The 19,446-nt window shown below is 40.1% G+C and overlaps 1 protein-coding gene across 2 annotated transcripts in view; it reads left to right on the top strand.

Annotated features, from left to right (window-relative positions):
* The window catches only part of LOC140728281 (dynein regulatory complex protein 11-like), a 184,387-nt gene that overhangs the window by 90,185 nt on the left and 74,756 nt on the right, over positions 1 to 19,446 (top strand). For both annotated transcript variants that reach the window (XM_073046777.1, XM_073046778.1), the window contains exon 11: positions 14,246 to 14,341. In XM_073046777.1, the coding sequence (XP_072902878.1) occupies positions 14,246 to 14,341 (96 nt within the window). The remainder of the gene's footprint in view (positions 1 to 14,245; positions 14,342 to 19,446) is intronic.

The following is a 19,446-nucleotide window of genomic DNA, read 5'->3' as shown; positions in this document are numbered from 1 at the left end:
TCAATACTAAATCTAAAAGTGCGGGTATAATAATAATCAATAAGGAATAGCTCTAGTATCGTTGTCTAAGGGATAATGTATTGTCCGATGGAAATATAAAAGTCACTTTAGTTCATTCAAGCTGCAGTTTTTTTGGTTGGAGAGAAAGACGGGTTAAAACTTGCCCATTCCTTTTATGATGTCAATCCTTCGAGAGTCGTTGGGAGTTGATTTCCCCGTTGTTAGCTAATAACCGTTCTTCTATGGTAAAGGCCCACCGTTTCCGGGGCAAATGGAAAAGGATGCACGTGGCCTTCCCACCGGCTTTCGCTATTACGGGATCGCTAGCGTTTCTTCTGGTGCGTCTGAGGGGCTGTTCCCACAGACCCTCTTTTATCCTGACTCACAGGGTCTCAGATGTCAATCAGGTTGGGATGATGCAATCCCTCCACCAACCAGCCCACTTTGTCTGAGGGCTTCCACGAAGCACAGTATTTTAATACACAATTCCATCTCCAAGAGACAATGGCCATTTCCCGTAGCTTTATATCGCCGGGGGGTCAAGACATTCCAAACGTCTCTCTCTCATTTCCTGGGTCTCCTGACCCAAATCAATAGCGATCCTGCGATTCACAAAAAGGAGGGGGCTGCAGGCGTAACAGTATGTACTATATATTAACCAAATCGCATGGAAATATTGGTGGTGTAGTAGACAGTGAAGAAGGCTGTCTGGGGATCTAGATTACAAAAGGAAAAATGAATGGCAGATATAGGCAAAATATTACATTTTGGTTAGTTAAACTAAGTCAGGATGTACACAGTAAATGGGGAGTATTGTAGAATAGGGAGACCTTGGGTGCAAATACATAGTTTTCTGAAAGTGGTAAGGGAAGTGTTTGACATGCTTTCCTTCATTGGTCATAGCATTAAGTACAAGAGTTGGGATACAGGATCACTCTTGGAGTATTGTGTGTAGTTCTGGTCACCATACTATAGGAATGATCTGATTAGGCTGGAGAGGGTGGAGCAAAGATTTACAGGTATGTTTAAAGGGCTGAAGTTGTTTGAGTTATAAAGAGCAAAGAAGGTTGGATGATAATTATATAGAGGCTTATAAATATCATATTTATGGATATTGTCTACATAGATTTTAATAAGGCATTCAACAAGGAATCATGATAACCTCATCCAGAAGATTAAGATGCATGGTCTCCATAGTTACTTAACTATATGGATTCAGAATCGGTTTTCCTTTCGAAAACAGCGAGCAGCGATTGATCGGTCTTACTCTGGTTTGAGATTCATGACTGAGACCTCTGCTGTTCATGATATATATAAATGATTAGGATGAAAAGTGGAATGGGTGGGTTAGTAAGTTTGCAAATGAGTGGTGTTGTGGATAAGGTAGAAGGTTGCCAAAGGATACAGTGGGATGTATATCAATTGATGATATGGGTGGAGAAATGGCAGATGGAGTTTAATCCAGGCAAGTGTGAGGTGTGTCTTATGGAGAAAAAATACAGAATTTATGGCATGATCCTTAGCAGCATTGATGGACAGAGGGATCTTGGGGTCCAAGTGCATAGCTCCCAGAAAGTGGCCACACAAGTCGATAAAGTGGTAAAGATAGTGTAAGGTATGTTTGGCTTTATTAGTCAAAGCTTTGAATTCAAGAGGCAGAAAAGTATGTTGCGGCTATATAAAACTAGTCAGGCTGTGTATGAACTATTATATTCAATTCTGGTTTCTTCATTATAGGATAGATACGGAGGCTGTAAAAGAGATAGACCAGGATTTTTCCTGGATTAGAGGGCATGTTCTATAAATGTAAGTAGTGGGTTGTTTTCTCTGGAATGAAGACAGCTGAGTGGAGACCTGATGAAATTTAGAAAATTCAGCTGGTAATTTTTTACTAGAGTCGAAATGTCTAATACTAGAAGGCCTGCATTTGAGGGGATAGGGAGCAAATTCAAAAGAGATGTGCAGGGCAAGTTTTTTTTTATTTGACACAGAGAGAGGTGGATTCCTGGAATGCACTGCCAGAAGTGCTAGTGAAGCCAGATACAATAGAGGTACTTAAGAGACTCTTAGATAAGCACATTAACATGGGATATGGATATTGTGCAAGCAGAGGGTTTAGTGTAATTATGCATCATTAATTTGTCTCAGCGTTGAGGACTGAATGGCCTGTGCTGTTCTGTGTTCAATGCAGTGACAGATTGTACACACAGGGCAAAGAGTACACAGAAAGGTATTAGAGGTAAGTATGATTATACTAAAAATCTATTTAAACAGATTCATGAACAGAAAATGTTTAGAGCTATATCGGCCAAATGCAGGTTAATCAGAATACTTTGGATAGTCCATAAGATACAGGAGCTGAATTAGGCCATTTGGCCCATCAAGTCTGCTCTACCACTTCATCATGGCTGATCCAATTTTCCTCAGCCCCAATCTCCTGCCTTCTTCCTTTTATGCTGTGATCAATCAAGAATCATGCCCTCTATCAAGCCCTTTCACCATTCAACAGGTTTCAATGAGGTGACCCGTCCTTTTTTTGAATTCCAGTGAATACAGCCCCAGAGCCATCAATCGCTCTTCATATGACAAGCCATTCAATGCTGGAATCATTTTTGTGAGCCTCCTTTGAACCCTCTCCAGTTTCAGGACATCCTTTCCAAGATAAGGGGCCCAAAAATGCTCACAATACCCCAAGTGAGGTCTCACTGGTACTTTCTAAAATCTCAGCTTTATACTCTTGCTTTTATATTCTAGTCCTCATGAAGTGAATGGTAGTATTGCATGAGCTTCCTCACCACAGACTCAACCTGCAAATTAACCTTTAGGGAATTCCGCACAAGGACTCCCAAGTTGACGTGCACCCCAGTTTTTTTTGTATTTTCTCTCCATTTAGAAAATAGTCGACCCTTTCATTTCTTTTTCTAAAGTACATGACCATACACTTCTCAACACTGTATTCCATCTGTGATTTCTTTGCCCATTCTCCTAATCTGTCTAAGTCCTTCTGTAGCCTCTCTATTTCCTCAAAACAACCTGCCCCTCCACCTATCTTCATATCACTTAGAAACTTCAGAACAAAGCCATTAATTCCATCGTCCAAATCATTGACATATAACGTAAAAAGAATCGGTCCCAACACAGAACACTATAGGGACATCACTAATTACCGGCAGCCAACCAGAAAAGACTCCCTTTATTCCCATTGCTTTCCTCCTGCCAAACAACCTCTGCTTTATTCATGCCAGAATCTTCAATAGGTACATTTAATATCAGAGAAATGTATACAATATACACGATGACATTTTTTTTTCTTCGCAAACATCCACGAAAGCAGAGGAGTGCCCCAAAGAATGAATGACAGTTAAATGTTAGAACCCCAAACTCCCCGTCCCACACACAAGCAGCAGCAAGACAACCATCCACCCCACCCCCACCAGCACAGAGCATCAGCACCCTCCACCTATCACTCAAGTGTGCAGCAAGCATCAATAAAGATATCGACTTGCAGTGCCCCAAAAACTACTTGTTCACCTGGTAATTCGACATACCTTAGGCTCTCCCTCTGCCTAATGAGGAAAAGAGAAATGTCCACGTTTCACAGCAAGTGGGGAAACATAACTCTCCTCTTTAATTCACTTATTTACGATGTAAAAAGTCCATTACGTCGCTTTTTCCGAGCTCTGCACTCAGAGAGTCGGCACCAAAAAGGCGCAGCTCTCTGGACACACAGCTCGCAGCAGCTAACCCGCTGCTCCCGATGTTCCGTGTTCTCCCATGACACTTCAGTCAGGGGCACCAGCCTAGAATCAGCATGTCTCCAGAGTCACAAAAATCCGGAACCCTGAAGGTGCCGCGTCCTTGGGATATCAAGATAGTGGCCGGTTGTGAAGCCCTGAGAACAGGTCCCATCCCCACAAAGATCTGCAGTACTTAAATGCAAATATCATTCCACTCTTCAAGAAGGGAGAGAGACAGAAGGGAGGAAACTTCCCTGTAATACTATAGGTTTATCGCTTGTTAAGCAGCCTCATGTGTGGCACCCTGTCAAAGGCCTTCTGAAAATCCAAGTACACAGCATCAACCGATTCTCCTTTGTCTATCCTGCTTGTATTTCTTCAAAGAATTCCAACAGATTTGTCAGGCAACATTTTCTTTTGAGGAAAACATGTTGACTGAGGACTATTTTAACATGTGTCTTCAAGTACCCAGAGAACTCATCTTCAGTAATCGACTCCAACATCTTCCCAACCACTGAGGTCAGACTACCTGTCCTACAGTTTCCTTTATTCTGCCTCTCTCCCTTCTTGAAGAGTGGAGTGACATTTGCAAATTTCATGTCTTCCGGAACTATTCCAGAATCTAGTGATTCTTGAAAGATTATTACTAATGCCTCCAGTATATCTTCAGCCACCTTTTTCAGAAGCCTGGGGTGATTAATATCTGGTCAAATGACTTACCTACCATAAGATCTTTCAGTTTTCCAAGAACTTTCTCTCCAGTAATGGTAATTTCACACACTTCATGACCCCTGACACCTGGAACTTCCAGCATACTGCTAATGTCTTCCACAGTGAAGACTAATGCAAAATACTTATTCAGTTCATCCAAAATTTCATTGTTCCCCATTACTACCTCTCCAGTACCATTTTCCAGGGGTCTGATATCCACTCTCGTCTCTCTTTTACACGTTATATATCTGAAAAAAATATTTGGTATCCTTTTAATATTATTGTCTAGCTTACTTATGTATTCTATCGTTAACTTATTAATTAGTTTTTTAGTTGCTTTCTGTTGGTTTTTAAAAACTTCCCAATCCCCTAACTTCCCAGTAATTTTTGCTCTATTATATTGTTAACCTTTAGAATACTCCTTCTTCTTTGGGGTGTATATATCCTGTGCCTTCTGGATTGCTTTCTGAACTTCCAGATATTGCTGCTCTGCCGTCATCCCTGCCAGTGTTCTTTGCCAATAAGTTTTGGCCTACATGTTATGATTATTTGCCTCTAAGGGTCCTTTTACCTGAAGTGCTCTAATCAATTCTGGTTCATTGATCAACACCCTATCTAGAATATCTGATCCAGCACCAACCTGATTTTCCCAATCTATCTGCATATTGAAATCCTCCATGACTATTGTAACATTGCCATTTTGGCATGCATTTTCTATCTTCCGTTTTAATTTGTAGACCACATCCTTACTACTTTTTGGGGGTCTGTATACATCTTCCATCAAAGTGTTTTTACCCTTGCAGTTCCTTAGCTCTATCCACAATGATTCAACACCTTCTGACCCTATGTCAGCTCTTTCTAATGATCTGATTTCATTTTTTTACACTGCCCCTTCTGCCTTCCTGCCTGTCCTTTTGGTACAATGTATATCCTTGGGTATTAAGCTTCCAGCTATAATTTTTTTTCAGCTATGATTCAGTGATGCCTACATCATACCAGCCAATATGCAACTGTACTTCAAGTTCATCCATATACTGCACACATTCAAATACAACAACTTCTGTACTGTAATCACCGTTTTTGATTTTGTCCATCTTTTATGTTGCAACTCATCCTGTTGACTATGATTTTGCCCTATCAACAGCTCTCCTCTCTACAGTTTCTCTCTGTTTATAACCCAGCTACCTCATCCTCAACATTAACATCCGCCTTTCCTACAGTACTTCTTGCATTGAAATATATGTAGCTAAGGACACTAGTCACACCATGCTCAGTCTTTTGATTCCTAACTTTGTCTGAGTTCTTACCAACATCTGCCTTCACAACCTTTCCACTAACTGGCAATGGTCCAAAAATCTTAGGATCTCCCTCCAACTCCTTAGCCACATATTAAACCATATGATCTTCCTAGTTCTGGCCTCACTAGTACGTGGCAACAGTAGCTGTCCAGAGCGGGCAAGGACAAGTTAGGCTGGAGGGTCTGTTTCATGCTGTGTAACTCTGACTCCAGAAAAAACAATTCCACTCATTATCATCCGTGTAATTCCAAATCTAAACCAAGGCTATGACGTAAGGAGTAACTTGCTCTATGAATTTATCTGCCAGATTTCCCATTTGATTAATCCAAATTTGGTGTCTCTTCTTTATTTTAAAATATATTCAGTGGACTGAATGGCTTCATTTATCTGTAAAATGCTATGATTCTGAAACTACAGAACACTTATACTGTATACTTTGTTAGTAGATCATTAGAAGTTCCACCACATCAGACATCCATTGTGCCTGTTCCATTCAATTTTAATTCTTTATCTGAGCTGTCACATCTACTCTCATTTTGCTACTCTTTTCTTCTAATTTTAAAAAAAATCAAATGCCAATGAGCAAGATTTTCTACTTTGCAAGACTAGTGCAGTCTTTGAGTTCTTCTGTGAAGTGTGAATCTTGGCCTGTGTGTTTTTGCTTCATAGATTAAATATAAGGGATTGCACAATATGAATTCCTGGCACATATCAGAAGTACTGACGTAGCTCTCTTCATATAATTCACTTATTAAGGTTATTGAGTTAGCTTTGGTAACCACTTGTGGTAATGTATTTTATATTCTAATGATCCTGTAGGTATTTTTTTCATGTTAGCATTCTTTTTGTGCTCCTAATATTAATCCTAATTTATATTCATAACATAATGAAATGTTTTAAACAAGATTACATTCCTCATATATTTTCCCATTTTAGCTGCCTATTCTTAGGAGGCATAGCTCTGAATTTCAAAAGGCTTTGTTTTCCTGTCATCACCAGTAGATTTAAAAACACATCAAATCCTTAAAATGATTCGATCATTTTATTATATTTTGCAGAGATGTCAGAACTCAAATATTCAGTTTTGGCTGAAATATTTTCATTTTGAACATTACCCTTCTTGGTCCATATTTTACAAAATCTGTGTTTGCCAATTTTTTGGTTTGATTAATCTGAGTTTTGTCTCTTTTCAATCATGCAAATATACTCTTTCTCTTTTAACCCTTAAGTTTGCTCTCAATTTTCATTGTGAATCAACTTGTTTTGAATATTTTGCTTTGTGATCTTTAATTGGTCATGCTTGTTAACCAGCTGACTATTTCAGTTTGCTTGAAACTTGTTAAAAGATCTCTGCAAGCCTGACAATTCTCTTAGACAAAGATTTTCTTTAATACAATGCAATGCACCTAATAACATAGGAAGTGCAAGGAAAGATTCTGCTGAGGGAATATGAGCAGCTACAGACTAAATTAAAGTGCAGACCAAAAAGGTAATGATTTACTTAAGCCATGTGCAAATTGGCACAGGGCTATAAGACCAGAGAGTTAAATGCGTGGCTCAAAGACTACCATGGGAGAAGTGGGTTTGAATTAGTGGTATATTGTCATAAGTACTGGGGAAGGAGGGAATTGTTCCAATGGGGCAGGCTCCATCTGAACATTACAAAGGCTGTGGATAGGGCTTTAAATGAAATGGCAAGGGGCTAGGTTCAGCAGCTTCAAATAGTTTGGATAAAATAAAAGGGAAAAAGAGTGAATGAGAGGTTACTCCAGGAGCTTCCAGAATAAATAATAAAACAAAATGTTTAGAAAAGGATTTGTTTTTCTAGGCATCCGTTAGTCTCATGAGACCATGGATTTGCGCCTTGGAAGGTTTTTTCCAGGGTGCAGGCCTGGGCAGGGTTGTATGGGAGACCAGCAGTTGCCCAAGCTGCAAGCCTTCCCCTCTCCACACCACCGATGTTGTCCAAGGGAAGGGCACTAGGACCCAAGCAGCTTGGCACCAGTGTCGTCGCAGAGCAATGTGTTGTTAAGTGCCTTGCTCAAGGACACAAACACGCTGCCTCAGCTGAGGCTCGAACTAGTGACCTTCAGATTACTAGTCCGATGCCTTGTCCACTAGGACGCGCCAACACTGAAACGGATTAGAAAATAACTTAGGAATCAGAATTAGGTGTAATATGACTGGAATGTGTCAAAAAATTTGTCAACAGCAGCAGCAGTACAATGCAATACATGATTAATATAGATGAATTGAAAGTTCTCTCAGTTTCTATGCCATATTAAATCAATGCAGAAAAGTCTGTGACAACTAGGTCCATTATTCGTTGAAAGTGGAGTCACAGGTAGAAAGGGTCATTTAAAAACAAAGCTTTTGGCACATTGGCCTTCATAGATCAATGTATTGAAAACAGGAGATGGGAGATTATGTTCAAGTTGTATAAGATATTGATGAGGCCTAATTTGGAGTATTGTGTGCAATTTTGGTCACGTACAGTACCTACAGGAAAGATGTAAGCAAGCTTGAAAGAGTACAGAGAAAGTTTATAAGGATGTTTCCAGGTCTGGAGGACCTGAGTTATAAGGAAAGATTGAATAGGTTAGGACTGTATTCTTTAGAATGTAGAAGATTGGCAGAAGATTTAATTGAGGTATACAAAATTATGATGGGTATATATGTGGTAAATGCAAGCAGGCTTTTTCCACTGGGGTTGTGTGGGACTAGATAGATAGATAGATACTTTATTCATCCCCATGGGGAAATACAACATTTTTTCCAATGTCCCATACACTTGTTGTAGCAAAAACTCATTACATACAATACTTAACTCAGTAATAATATGATATGCATCTAAATCACTAACCCAAAAAGCATCAATAATAGCTTTAAAAAAAGTTCTTAAGTCCTGGCAGTTGAATTGTAAAGCCTAATGGCATTGGGGAGTATTGACCTCTTCATCCTGTCTGAGGAGCATTGCATCGACAGTAACCTGTCGCTGAAACTGCTTCTCTGTCTCTGGATGGTGCTATGTAGAGGATGTTCAGGGTTTTCCATAATTGACCGTAGCCTACTCAGCGCCCTTCGCTCAGCTACCGATGTTAAACTCTCCAGTACTTTGCCCACGACAGAGCCCGCCTTCCTTATCAGCTTATTAAGACGTGAGGCGTCCTTCTTCTTAATGCTTCCTCCCCAACACGCCACCACAAAGAAGAGGGCGCTCTCAACAACTGACCTATAGAACATCTTCAGCATCTCACTGCAGACATTGAATGACGCCAACCTTCTAAGGAAGTACAGTCGACTCTGTGCCTTCCTGCACAAGGCATCTGTGTTGGCAGTTCAGTCTAGCTTCTCGTCCAACTGTACTCCCAGATACTTGTAGGTCTTAACCTGCTCCACACATTCTCCATTAATGATCACTGGCTCCATATGAGGCCTAGATCTCCTAAAGTCCACCACCATCTCCTTGGTCTTGGTGACATTGAGACGCAGGTAGTTTGAGTTGCACCATATCACAAAGTCCTGTATCAGTTTCCTATACTCCTCCTCCTGTCCATTCCTGACACACCCCACTATGGCCGTGTCATCAGCGAACTTCTGCACATGGCAGGACTCCGAGTTATACTACAACTAGAGGTCATAAGTTAAAGGTGAAAGGTGAGAAGTTAAAGGGGAACATGAGGGGAAACTTCTTCACTCAGAGGGTTATGAGAGTGTGGAATGAGCTTCCAGCACAGGTTGTGCATGCAGGCTTGATTTGAACATTTAAGAGGTTTGACTAGGTTTAGGGATATGGTCCCAGTGCAGGTCAATGGGAGTAGGCAGTTTAAATGGTTCAGCATGGACTAGATGGGCTAAACTATACTTCTGTTTTTTATTTCTTTATGTTTCTAACTTGATTTCTTAAATTAATTGTCTTAAATATTATATTGGAATGAAAAATATATCTAGAATCAAATTTACATTTTGCTTAAAAACAAATCTATTGATTTGATTCTTCTTGTATTATATTCAGGGTTGTCAATTAGTTATATAATTAATAATGTGATAATCATATTTTGTATTAAAAGTATTGTAATGCAAAATATGATGGTTTTAACAAAACACGAAGAGTGACTGTGTGACATTGGATGTGTAAGTGATAGTTAAGATTCTGACCATCTACATGATTAAATTAAAAATAGAGAATCTAAGTAATTAATGGAATTCCATTTTGTTACATAGCCTTACCATTTGTAGTACCTGATTTGATAGCTTACTGATGCAATAATTCTGATTCAGAAAATCTGAGGGTGGGTGTGCTGGATAGAGAGAATAGAACAGAACTGTATTAGGAAACAGTAAAAGATGACAAAGGGAAAGAAAAAGAATAGGATGGATGTACAGCAAAAGCACACAGGAAACATGGAACTAGGTTCGTTATGGGATCTTCTGATGCTGACAGTGTGATTTCATCTAGTGTGGCACTGAGCCATAGAAAGCAGGGAAGAACTTGGTTGACATCCAGTCTTTGCTGAGATAGTTGATGTCTGCTCAATTAGCAGAGAAAACACTAAAGTTTTCCCTGTATACTTGAGTCAATGGGAGTGTTCAGCATGATTCCCACCATACTTTATCTGCTATATTAACCATGTCAGCTAATACTTGAAGGAAAGTCAATTAGATGAGGTCAGGTTGACTTTGTGGATCACTATAACTGTACCTTGGAGAAAGATGGGTTTATCTATGTATGCTTGTATAATTTTTAAAAATTCTTACAAAGAATATTAGATATTTCCAGTCAGCCTATTTATATACACTCAATCAAAATTGATATGTATTTATAACAAGTATCTTTCCTTGTAATTTGTCATACCCTGCCTTGCAATTAAATATTTCCAAAGTTCACAGACTTCTATAAGGTCAGACATCTATCATAAACACCAGCGTGTGTTCTGCTATGTGTAAAGCATTTGATCAAACTTTCTCACTAGCTCCTAAAAAACGGTGTGTCAGTAAAAGAAGTTATCCTCAGCTGCTAAAGGGATTTCTGAATCTCCCTCCAGCTATCAATTTTCAGAAATTGTGCTTCATTTTTTCCATGTGTAACATTTGATATCATTGTGACTCTCGCTTCGGCTAGCGGCTTAATATAGGGGGTGATAGCCCCCAGCCTGGCCAAACTTAAGAAATCTCATTTGGATGGATGCTGCACGGTGTCCCCTCTTACAAATCAGTACAGACAGACAGACATACCTTATTGATCCCGAGGGAAATTGGGTTTTGTTACAACCGCACCACCAAGAATAGTGAAGAAATATAGCAATATAAAACCATAGATAATTAAATAATAATAAGTTAATCATGCCAAGTGGAAAAAATAAGTCCAGGACCCGCCTATTGGCTCAGGGTGTCTGACACTCCGAGGGAGGAGTTGTAAAGTTTGATGGCCACAGGCAGGAATGACTTCCTATGATGCTCAGTGTTACATCTCGGTGGAATGAGTCTCTGGCCGAATGTACTCCTGTGCCTAACCAGTACATTATGGAGTGGATGGGAGTCGTTGTCCAAGATGGCATGCAACTTGGACAGCATCCTCTTTTCAGACACCACCGTCAGAGAGTCCAGTTCCACCCCCACAACATCACTGGCCTTACGAATGAGTTTGTTGATTCTGTTGGTGTCTGCTACCCTCAGCCTGCTGCCCCAGCACACAACAGCAAACATGATAGTACTGGCCACCACAGCCTCGTAAAACATCCTCAGCATCGTCCGGCAGATGTTAAAAGACCTCAGTCTCCTCAGGAAATAGAGACAGCTCTGACCCTTCTTGTAGACAGCCTCAGTGTTCTTTGACCAGTCCAGTTTATTGTCCATTCGTATCCCCAGGTATTCGTAATCCTCCACCATGTCCACACTGACCCCTTGGATGGAAACAGGGTTCACCGGTGCCTTAGCCCTCCTCAGATCCACCACCAGCTCCTTAGTCTTTTCACCCCAAAATAACAAACAGTACACAATATGTAATTAAATGATTAAGCTTTATAATTCTTACTTTGACTATATGGTTAGTTTAGTAAAGAAATGAAAAAAAGAAAAAAGGGCCCAATCTTATTAAACAGTCTGTTGCGCAATGTTGGAGCTCACTGATAAGTCGATCGTCCACCATCGACCTCCTTCGATCATCGCTGCCCTTTGGACCCTCGCTCCAAGTCCACAAGTCCACCCTGTCCAGCGGTCTACCAACTCCCTTCTTATCTGGCCCCGGCCAAAAGACCACAAAAATCTCTCTTCCAGCTCACAAGAAAAAACAATAGCATTCCTAATCCCGTTATCTCTAGTCATAACCCAAACATTGCTGCTACATAGAAACCATTACATTATCAGTGAAACCGTAAAGCATGTTACATCATTTTCTTGGCAAAATTATCTGGTACTTTTTGCATCCCATGCAACAAATTTATTTCTGTCAGTTCAAACATGAGAAAATCACCAGATGCTGAAAATCCAAGCAACACACACAAAATGTTGGAGGAACTGAGCAGGCCAGGCAACATCTATGGAAAAGAGTGAACAGTTGTTGTTTCGAGTTCATCAGGACTCTCTTCCATAGATGCTGTCTGGTCTGCTGAGTTCTGGTAGCGTTTTGTGCGTATTTGTGCCAGTTCTTCTTAATTCTAGTACATGTGTATTAGAATTCATCCTGCCATACCATTCTGGGACAGCTTGCTCTCCATATCATACTGCCCTGGCTTGGGTACTAGCTTGCATATCACATAAACAGGACACAATATCTGTGGTCAACCCCAATCAACGGATGGCCTCACCACTCTGGAAGCATGTTTGTTTAATTGTTTAAATTACTTCTAAAGTAAATCAGAATTTATAACAGGGTATTCTCTACACGACAGCCCAGATATAATTTAGTAATGGATAGTGCAGGGGCAGGGAAGATGACCTGTGCTTGTTTTTAGAAATAATTGCACATAGAAAGATGTGGCTTGAAAAATTCCAAATTAATTATTGTACTGTAACTAAACATTTATAGCTGTTCATGTTTTAATTTTGTTTTACTATTTATTCTCTCAACATTAATTTTCTGTGTTTTGAGAATGAACTTAATGGTAATTTTATTTAAAGGGCAAAATCCTTTTAAAGTTCATTTCATAATTAGCTTCACTCTATCATAGATGATAGTAATTTGAGAATTTTATATGACATCTAGTTTTCTTTATCAACTATTTTGAATATCTAATAACATCTAACAAGCTAAGGTAGGTTCTCAACAGTTTAATTTTCTACTGTTTCCTGCTTTCTGTAGAATTCAGTGATCAAAGATGAATGCAAATAAACGCAGTGGCAGGCCATGCCGCCTTGTCTGTATTCATGCAGCGCAGGAGATGCTGGAGGAACTCTGTGGACCAGGAAGCATCAATGCAGGGAAATGGACTGTTAACATTTCGGGTTGAGACCCTTCATCTGGACTGATCTGGAAGTCTAGCCAAGAGTCTCAACCAAAAGGTCACTGTCCACTTCCCTCCATAGATGCTGCCTGATTAACTGAGTTCCTCTAGCAACTCAGATGTTGCTTCAGATGTCAGCATCTACAGTCCTTTATGACTCCATAGTCATTGATTTAAATCCTTACTTGACTATTGTAATGTCATGACAAAATATATATATTTTTTACAAAGTAGCAATGCTGGTGAAATTTCCACAAAATAAGCTATAAACTACCTCGCTTCTAATTCTATATGCCAATTTCTGCATCGATTTTATATTTTAATTACCATCAGGAGACATGAGGCATGGTTACCTCAAATAAACAAGATGTGACTAGCAAGTATCTAACTAACTAGGTCTTAAACTACTGAACATCTTTACAGATGAATTGAATGACAGTTTAGAAAACCACAGATCTAAGTTTACTGATAACTTAAATATTGATAGCGCTGCTGTTTAAGATGGTGCTGGTGAAGCACAGTGACAACTTGCTGGCAGCAAACACAATCATTATTTACGTTATTAAATGATCACTGCAATCAATAACCTGTAACTTCCCTTTTGGAGCTGAGTTTCTGAGCCACCTGTATTGGGTTTCTTTGTTTTGTTTTGTTGCTGTTTGTAAGGATGTGAATTCCAAGGTTGTATAAAGTATACATACTTAGAAAATAAATACACTATGAACTTTGTACAATGCATGCACTTTTGATTGATGCATTTGGTTTCATAGATCTGTTATAAGAAATGAGCAAAGTTATGCTGGTTGGATTTCAATCTGCACCTATGTGAGATTGAAATCTAGTTGGCATTGATTCATGTTAACTGCCTGTTTTCTGGCAGGTAAAAAACCATATTGGTCATGAGAATTTCAGTTTTGTCCAAGGTAGTGGATGCTATTGAATCAGTAACATGACAACATTACACAGCATACAAATTAATTATGAATTAATCAGAACTGATAATACAGAAAGATAACTGTTAATAATGCAGAGTCATTATTATTTTCACATGTTGCAGGTTGATGAACTAATGAGACAGGAGCTGAAAAACTTAAAAATGGCAGTGGACAGGGCTAAAAGTACAAAGAAGAAAGGAAAGAAAGATGGGAAGAAGGTAAGTGTATGGGATGCATTTGTTTTACTTGTTATTTATTTTATTTAGAGGCACTGTGCAAACAGGCCCTTCTGGCCCAATGGGCTGCACCAATCTAGCCGTATCGCAGGACAAATTGCAATGACCAATTAACCTACTAACTGGAACATCTTTGGACTGTGGGAGGAAAATGGACCACCTGCAGAAAACCCAGCTGTCCACAGGGAGAACATACAGATGCTGCCGGAATTGAATTCTGACACCCCAAGCTGTTAGAGCATTGCGCTTACAATTTTGTGGAACATAGAACAATACGCACAGGAACAGGCACTATGGTGCTCAATTCTGTGCCAAGGCCATGATGCAAATTAATTGATGCAATCCGACTGCACATGAGCCATATCCCTCTACTCCCTGTCCGATCATGTGTCTGCTTAAATGCCTCTTAAACATTGGTGTGGTATCTGCTTCTACCATCTCCCTGGCAGCTTCTTCCAGTCCAAAAACAGTAATTCTCTTTTAAACTTTTCCCCGTTCAACTTAAATCTATGTCCTCTGGTATCCAACATTTCCAATGTGGGAAAAAAGACTATGCACCCTTGTCTAACTTCTATAAATTAATATACTTCAAACAAGCAACACATACAAAATGCTGCTGGAATGCAACAGGCCAGGCAGCATCTACAGGAAGAAATACAGTTGACATTTCGAACCGAGACTCTTCGTCAGGACTAACTGAAAGAAGAGATAGTAAGAGATTCGAAAGTGGGAGGGGGAGGGGGAAATCTGAAATGATAGAAGAAGACAGGAGGGGGAGGGATGAAGCTAAGAGCTGGAAAGGCGATTGGCAAAAAGAATACACAGCTGGAGAAGGGAAAGGATCATGAGACCAGAGGCCTTGGGAGAAAGAAAGGGGAAGGGGAGCACCAGAAGGAGATGGAGAACAGGCAAGGAGTAACTGTGAGAGGGGAGAGAGAAAAAGAGGAGCGAATGAATGAATGAATAAATAAGGGATGGGTTATGAAGGGGAGGAGGGGCATTAACAGAAGTTAGAGAAATCAACATTCATGCCATCAGGTTGGAGGCTACCCAGCCGGTATATAAGGTGTTGTTCCTCCAACCTGAGTGTGGCTTCATCTTGACAGTAGAGGAGGCCATGGATAGATATATCAGAATGGGAATGGGACGTGGAATTAAAATGTGTGGCCACTGGGAGATCCTGCTTTCTCTGGCGGACAGAGCGTAGGTGTTCAGTGAAATGGTCTCCCAGTCCGAACACCTACACTCTGTCCAACACAGACTGGAAGACCGTTTCTCTGAACACCTACACTCTGTTGATGCAGACTGGGAGACCGTCTCAATGTGTCCAAACAGAAGTTTTATATAGCTATAATGTGACTTACCAAATTTTATATTCAATTCATAGGCCAATAACTTTTTTATATTACCTATCCTCTTTTGTTTCCATTTTCTGGGAACTATGATAGATAGATAGATAGATACTTTATTCATCCCCATGGGGAAATTCAACATTTTTTCCAATGTCCCATACACTTATTGTAGCAAAACTAATTACATACAATACTTAACTCAGTAAAAATATGATATGCATCTAAAATCACCCTCTCAAAAAGCATTAATAATAGCTTTTAAAAAGTTCTTAAGTAGTTTACTTAAATACATTGAGTCCTAACCCCGGCACTTTAACATATCTTACTCCTGGCGGTTGAATTGTAAAGCCGAATGGCATTGGACATGCACCTGAACATTCTTCTGTACGTCAGTGCTCCAATGGTCCTGCCATTTCCTATACGCTGTCCTCTGTAAATTTGCAGTATTCCACGACCCAGTGCACAAATTCACCCCCAGCCTGACATGTCTCATTTCCTCCTTCTCTCCTTAGCTTTGGTCTGGAGGCACCTGTCCTTGGGGAAGCCTGTTGGTGGGTGTGAGTGGGTGAGTGGGTAGTAAGGTAGAACACAGTGGCTTATTTTGCTGTTGTTGTCTTGTTATGTTCTGTTGTTCAAAAATGAGAAAATCTGGACATGCTGGAAATCCAAGCAACACAGACAAAATGCTGGAGGAACTCAGCAGGTCAGGCAGCATTTACGGAAGAGAGTTTCAAGCTGAGATCCTTAATCAGGACCGGAAAAAAATCTGCCTGTTGTGCTGAGTTCTTCCAGTCTTTTATGTATGTTTTGTGTTCCGTTGTTCTTGTTGTTACTCCTTGGGTTGTTCTGCTTAACATTGTCGGCATGCTTATGTTGGTGTCAGAATATGTTGCAACATTTGCGAGCTGACCCCAGCACATCCATGAGTGTTTTGGTTGTTAATGCAAATGACACACTTCACTGTATGTTTCAGTGTACATGTGATAAATAAACTTGAATCTGAATATTGGAATCAGAATCTTGCATTTGACCATCCAAAATGCAACACCTCACATATTTCTAGATGTAACTCCATCTTCTATATCTCTGCCCACTTTTGAAACTGAACCATATCCTGCTGCATCCTTTGACAAGTTTCCTTGCTATCCGCAACACCATCAATTTTCCTGTAATCTCTTATTTATATATGGTATATTACAAATAACAGAAGCCCCAGCAGTGATCATTACAGAACACCACACATTACAGACCTCTTGTTAGTGGAATGCCTCCCACTGTTATCTTCCTGACTAACCCAATTTTGTATCCAGCTTGCAGACACACTCTGGATTTTATGTGACTTAATCTTTCAGACCAATCTATCAAGAAGGAGATTTCCCAGTGCTTTGCTAAAACCTATGAAGATAACATCCACTGTCCTATCAGCAGACACAAACTCAGTGGCTCTCCAAACGGCTTTAGATCACCTAGTCAACGCAAACGCCTATGTCAGGATGCTGTTCATCGACTATAGCTCACCATTTAATACCATCATTTCCACAATCCTGATTAAGAAGTTGCAGAACCTGGGCCTCTGTACCTCCCACTGCAACTGGATCCTTGACTTCCGAACCAGAAGACCACAGTCTGTGTGGATTGGTGATAACATATTCTTCTCGCTGACAATCAATACTGGTGCACCTCAGGGGTGTGTGCTTAGCCCACTGCTCTACTCTCTATATACACATGACTGTGTGACTAGGCATAGCTGAAATACCATCCATAAATTTTCTGATGATACAACCATTGGTGGAATCTCAGGTGGTGATGAGAGGGCATACAGGAATGAGATATGCCATTAGTAGAGTAGTACCGCACCAACAACCTGGTACTCAGCATCAGTAAGACAAAAGAGCTGATTGTGGACTTCAGGAAGGGTAAGACGAAGGAGTACACACCAATCCTCATAGAGGGATCAGAAGTGGAGAAAGTGAGCAGCTACAAGTTCCTGGGTGTCAAGATCTCTGAGGATCTAACCTGGTCCTCACTTATCGATGTAGTTATAAAGAAGGCAAGACAGCAGCTATACTTTATTAGGACTTTGAAGAGATTTGGCATGTCATCAAATACACTCAAACACTTCTATGGTTATACCATGGAGAGCATTCTGACAGGCTGCATCACTGTCTGGTATGGAGGGGCTACTGCACAAGACCAAAAGAAGCTGCAGAAGTTTGTAAATCTAGTCAGCTCCATCTTGGGTCCTAGCCTACAAAGTACCCAGGCTATCTTTAGGGAGTAGTATCTCAGAAAGGCAGCATCTGTTATTAAGGACCTTCAGCACCCAGGGCCTGCCCTTTTCTCACTGTTACCATCAGGTAGGAGATGCAGAAGCCTGAAGGCTTCAGGAACAGCTTGTTTCCCTCTGCCATCCGATTTCTAAATGGACATTGAAGCTTTGGATGCTAGCTCACTTTTTTAATATGTAGTTTTTCTGCTTTTGCACATTTGAAAAAATCTATTCAATTGATTTACTTGTTTATTTATTATTATGTTTTATTTTATTTTTTTCTCTCTCTGCTAGATTATATAATGCATTGAACTGCTGCTGCTAAGTTAATAAATTTCACATCACATGCCGGTGATAATAAACCTGATTCTGATTCTATCATCATCAATAATCTTTGCTACGCCCTCAAAATAAATGCTGAGATTTGTCACACAGGATTCTCCTGCTCAAAACCATGCTGACTATCCCTAGTAAGTCCGTGCTTCTCTAAATATGAGTAAAGCTTGTCTCTAAGAATCTTCTTCATTAAGTTTCTTACCGTTGGTTTAAGGCTCACCAGCATATAATTTCAAGGATTCTCCCTGTTCCTCTTTCTAAACAAATGAACAATATTGGGCCTTCCCCAATTTTCTGGGACCTTGCCTGTGGCTAAAGAGGATACAAAGATCTCTGTCAAGGACCTAGCAATATCCTCCCTTACTCATTTAGGGCAGCCCTCACTTCCTCCATGCATAAATTCCATTGTTTGACCTTGAGGAACCCATTTTTTTGTTGTTGTTGCCCTCCTGCTCCTAATATGTATAAAATGCTTTGAGATTCTCTTTACCAAGGATATCTCGTGGCCTGTTTTAGCCCTCCTGTTTAATTCCTTTCCTGCTTCCTTTATATTTCTCAAGGACTCTGTGTGTTTACAACTTCCTAAATGTTACACATGCTTCCTTTTCCTTTTTGATTAGATTTGCAATATTTCTTTTCACCCAGAGTTCCTGAGTCATACCATCCTTGTCTATCTTCCTTACAGAAACATATTGGTCCTGAATTATAACCCGTTGGCCTTTAAACAACATAAGTCAGATGTGGACTCAACCTGATATTGCTCATAATATACTTATGGAACCTCTTAGGATTCTCTGTTACGCTACCTTCATAATATGTACATTAAACCTCTTAGGATTCTCTTTTACCCTATCTTCAAGGATACTTATTCCTCTTTTACTCTTCTGATACCCTTATACTACTTAAGAGATTTGCTTGATCCCAGCTGCCTCTACGTACATGACACAAAGCTCCATTTTTCTGCTGAAAATGCCATGTCATCCCGTGTTCCCTGCCAGACCTGCCCTTCACTCTAATTGACCTCAAATTCTTTCACATTTAAAGTGTTTTCACATTGAAAAAAACTCTCACCTGCCAAATATCCCTTTCCCTGTTAATAGCCTCTCCCAATCAAACTTTTCAAGTTCCTC

Source organism: Hemitrygon akajei, chromosome 5 (assembly GCF_048418815.1).
Source record: "Hemitrygon akajei chromosome 5, sHemAka1.3, whole genome shotgun sequence".
NCBI classification, from domain to species: Eukaryota; Metazoa; Chordata; class Chondrichthyes; order Myliobatiformes; family Dasyatidae; genus Hemitrygon; species Hemitrygon akajei.
The sequence above is the reverse complement of the archived record's forward strand: the minus strand, read 5'-3'. Positions and strand labels throughout refer to the sequence as shown.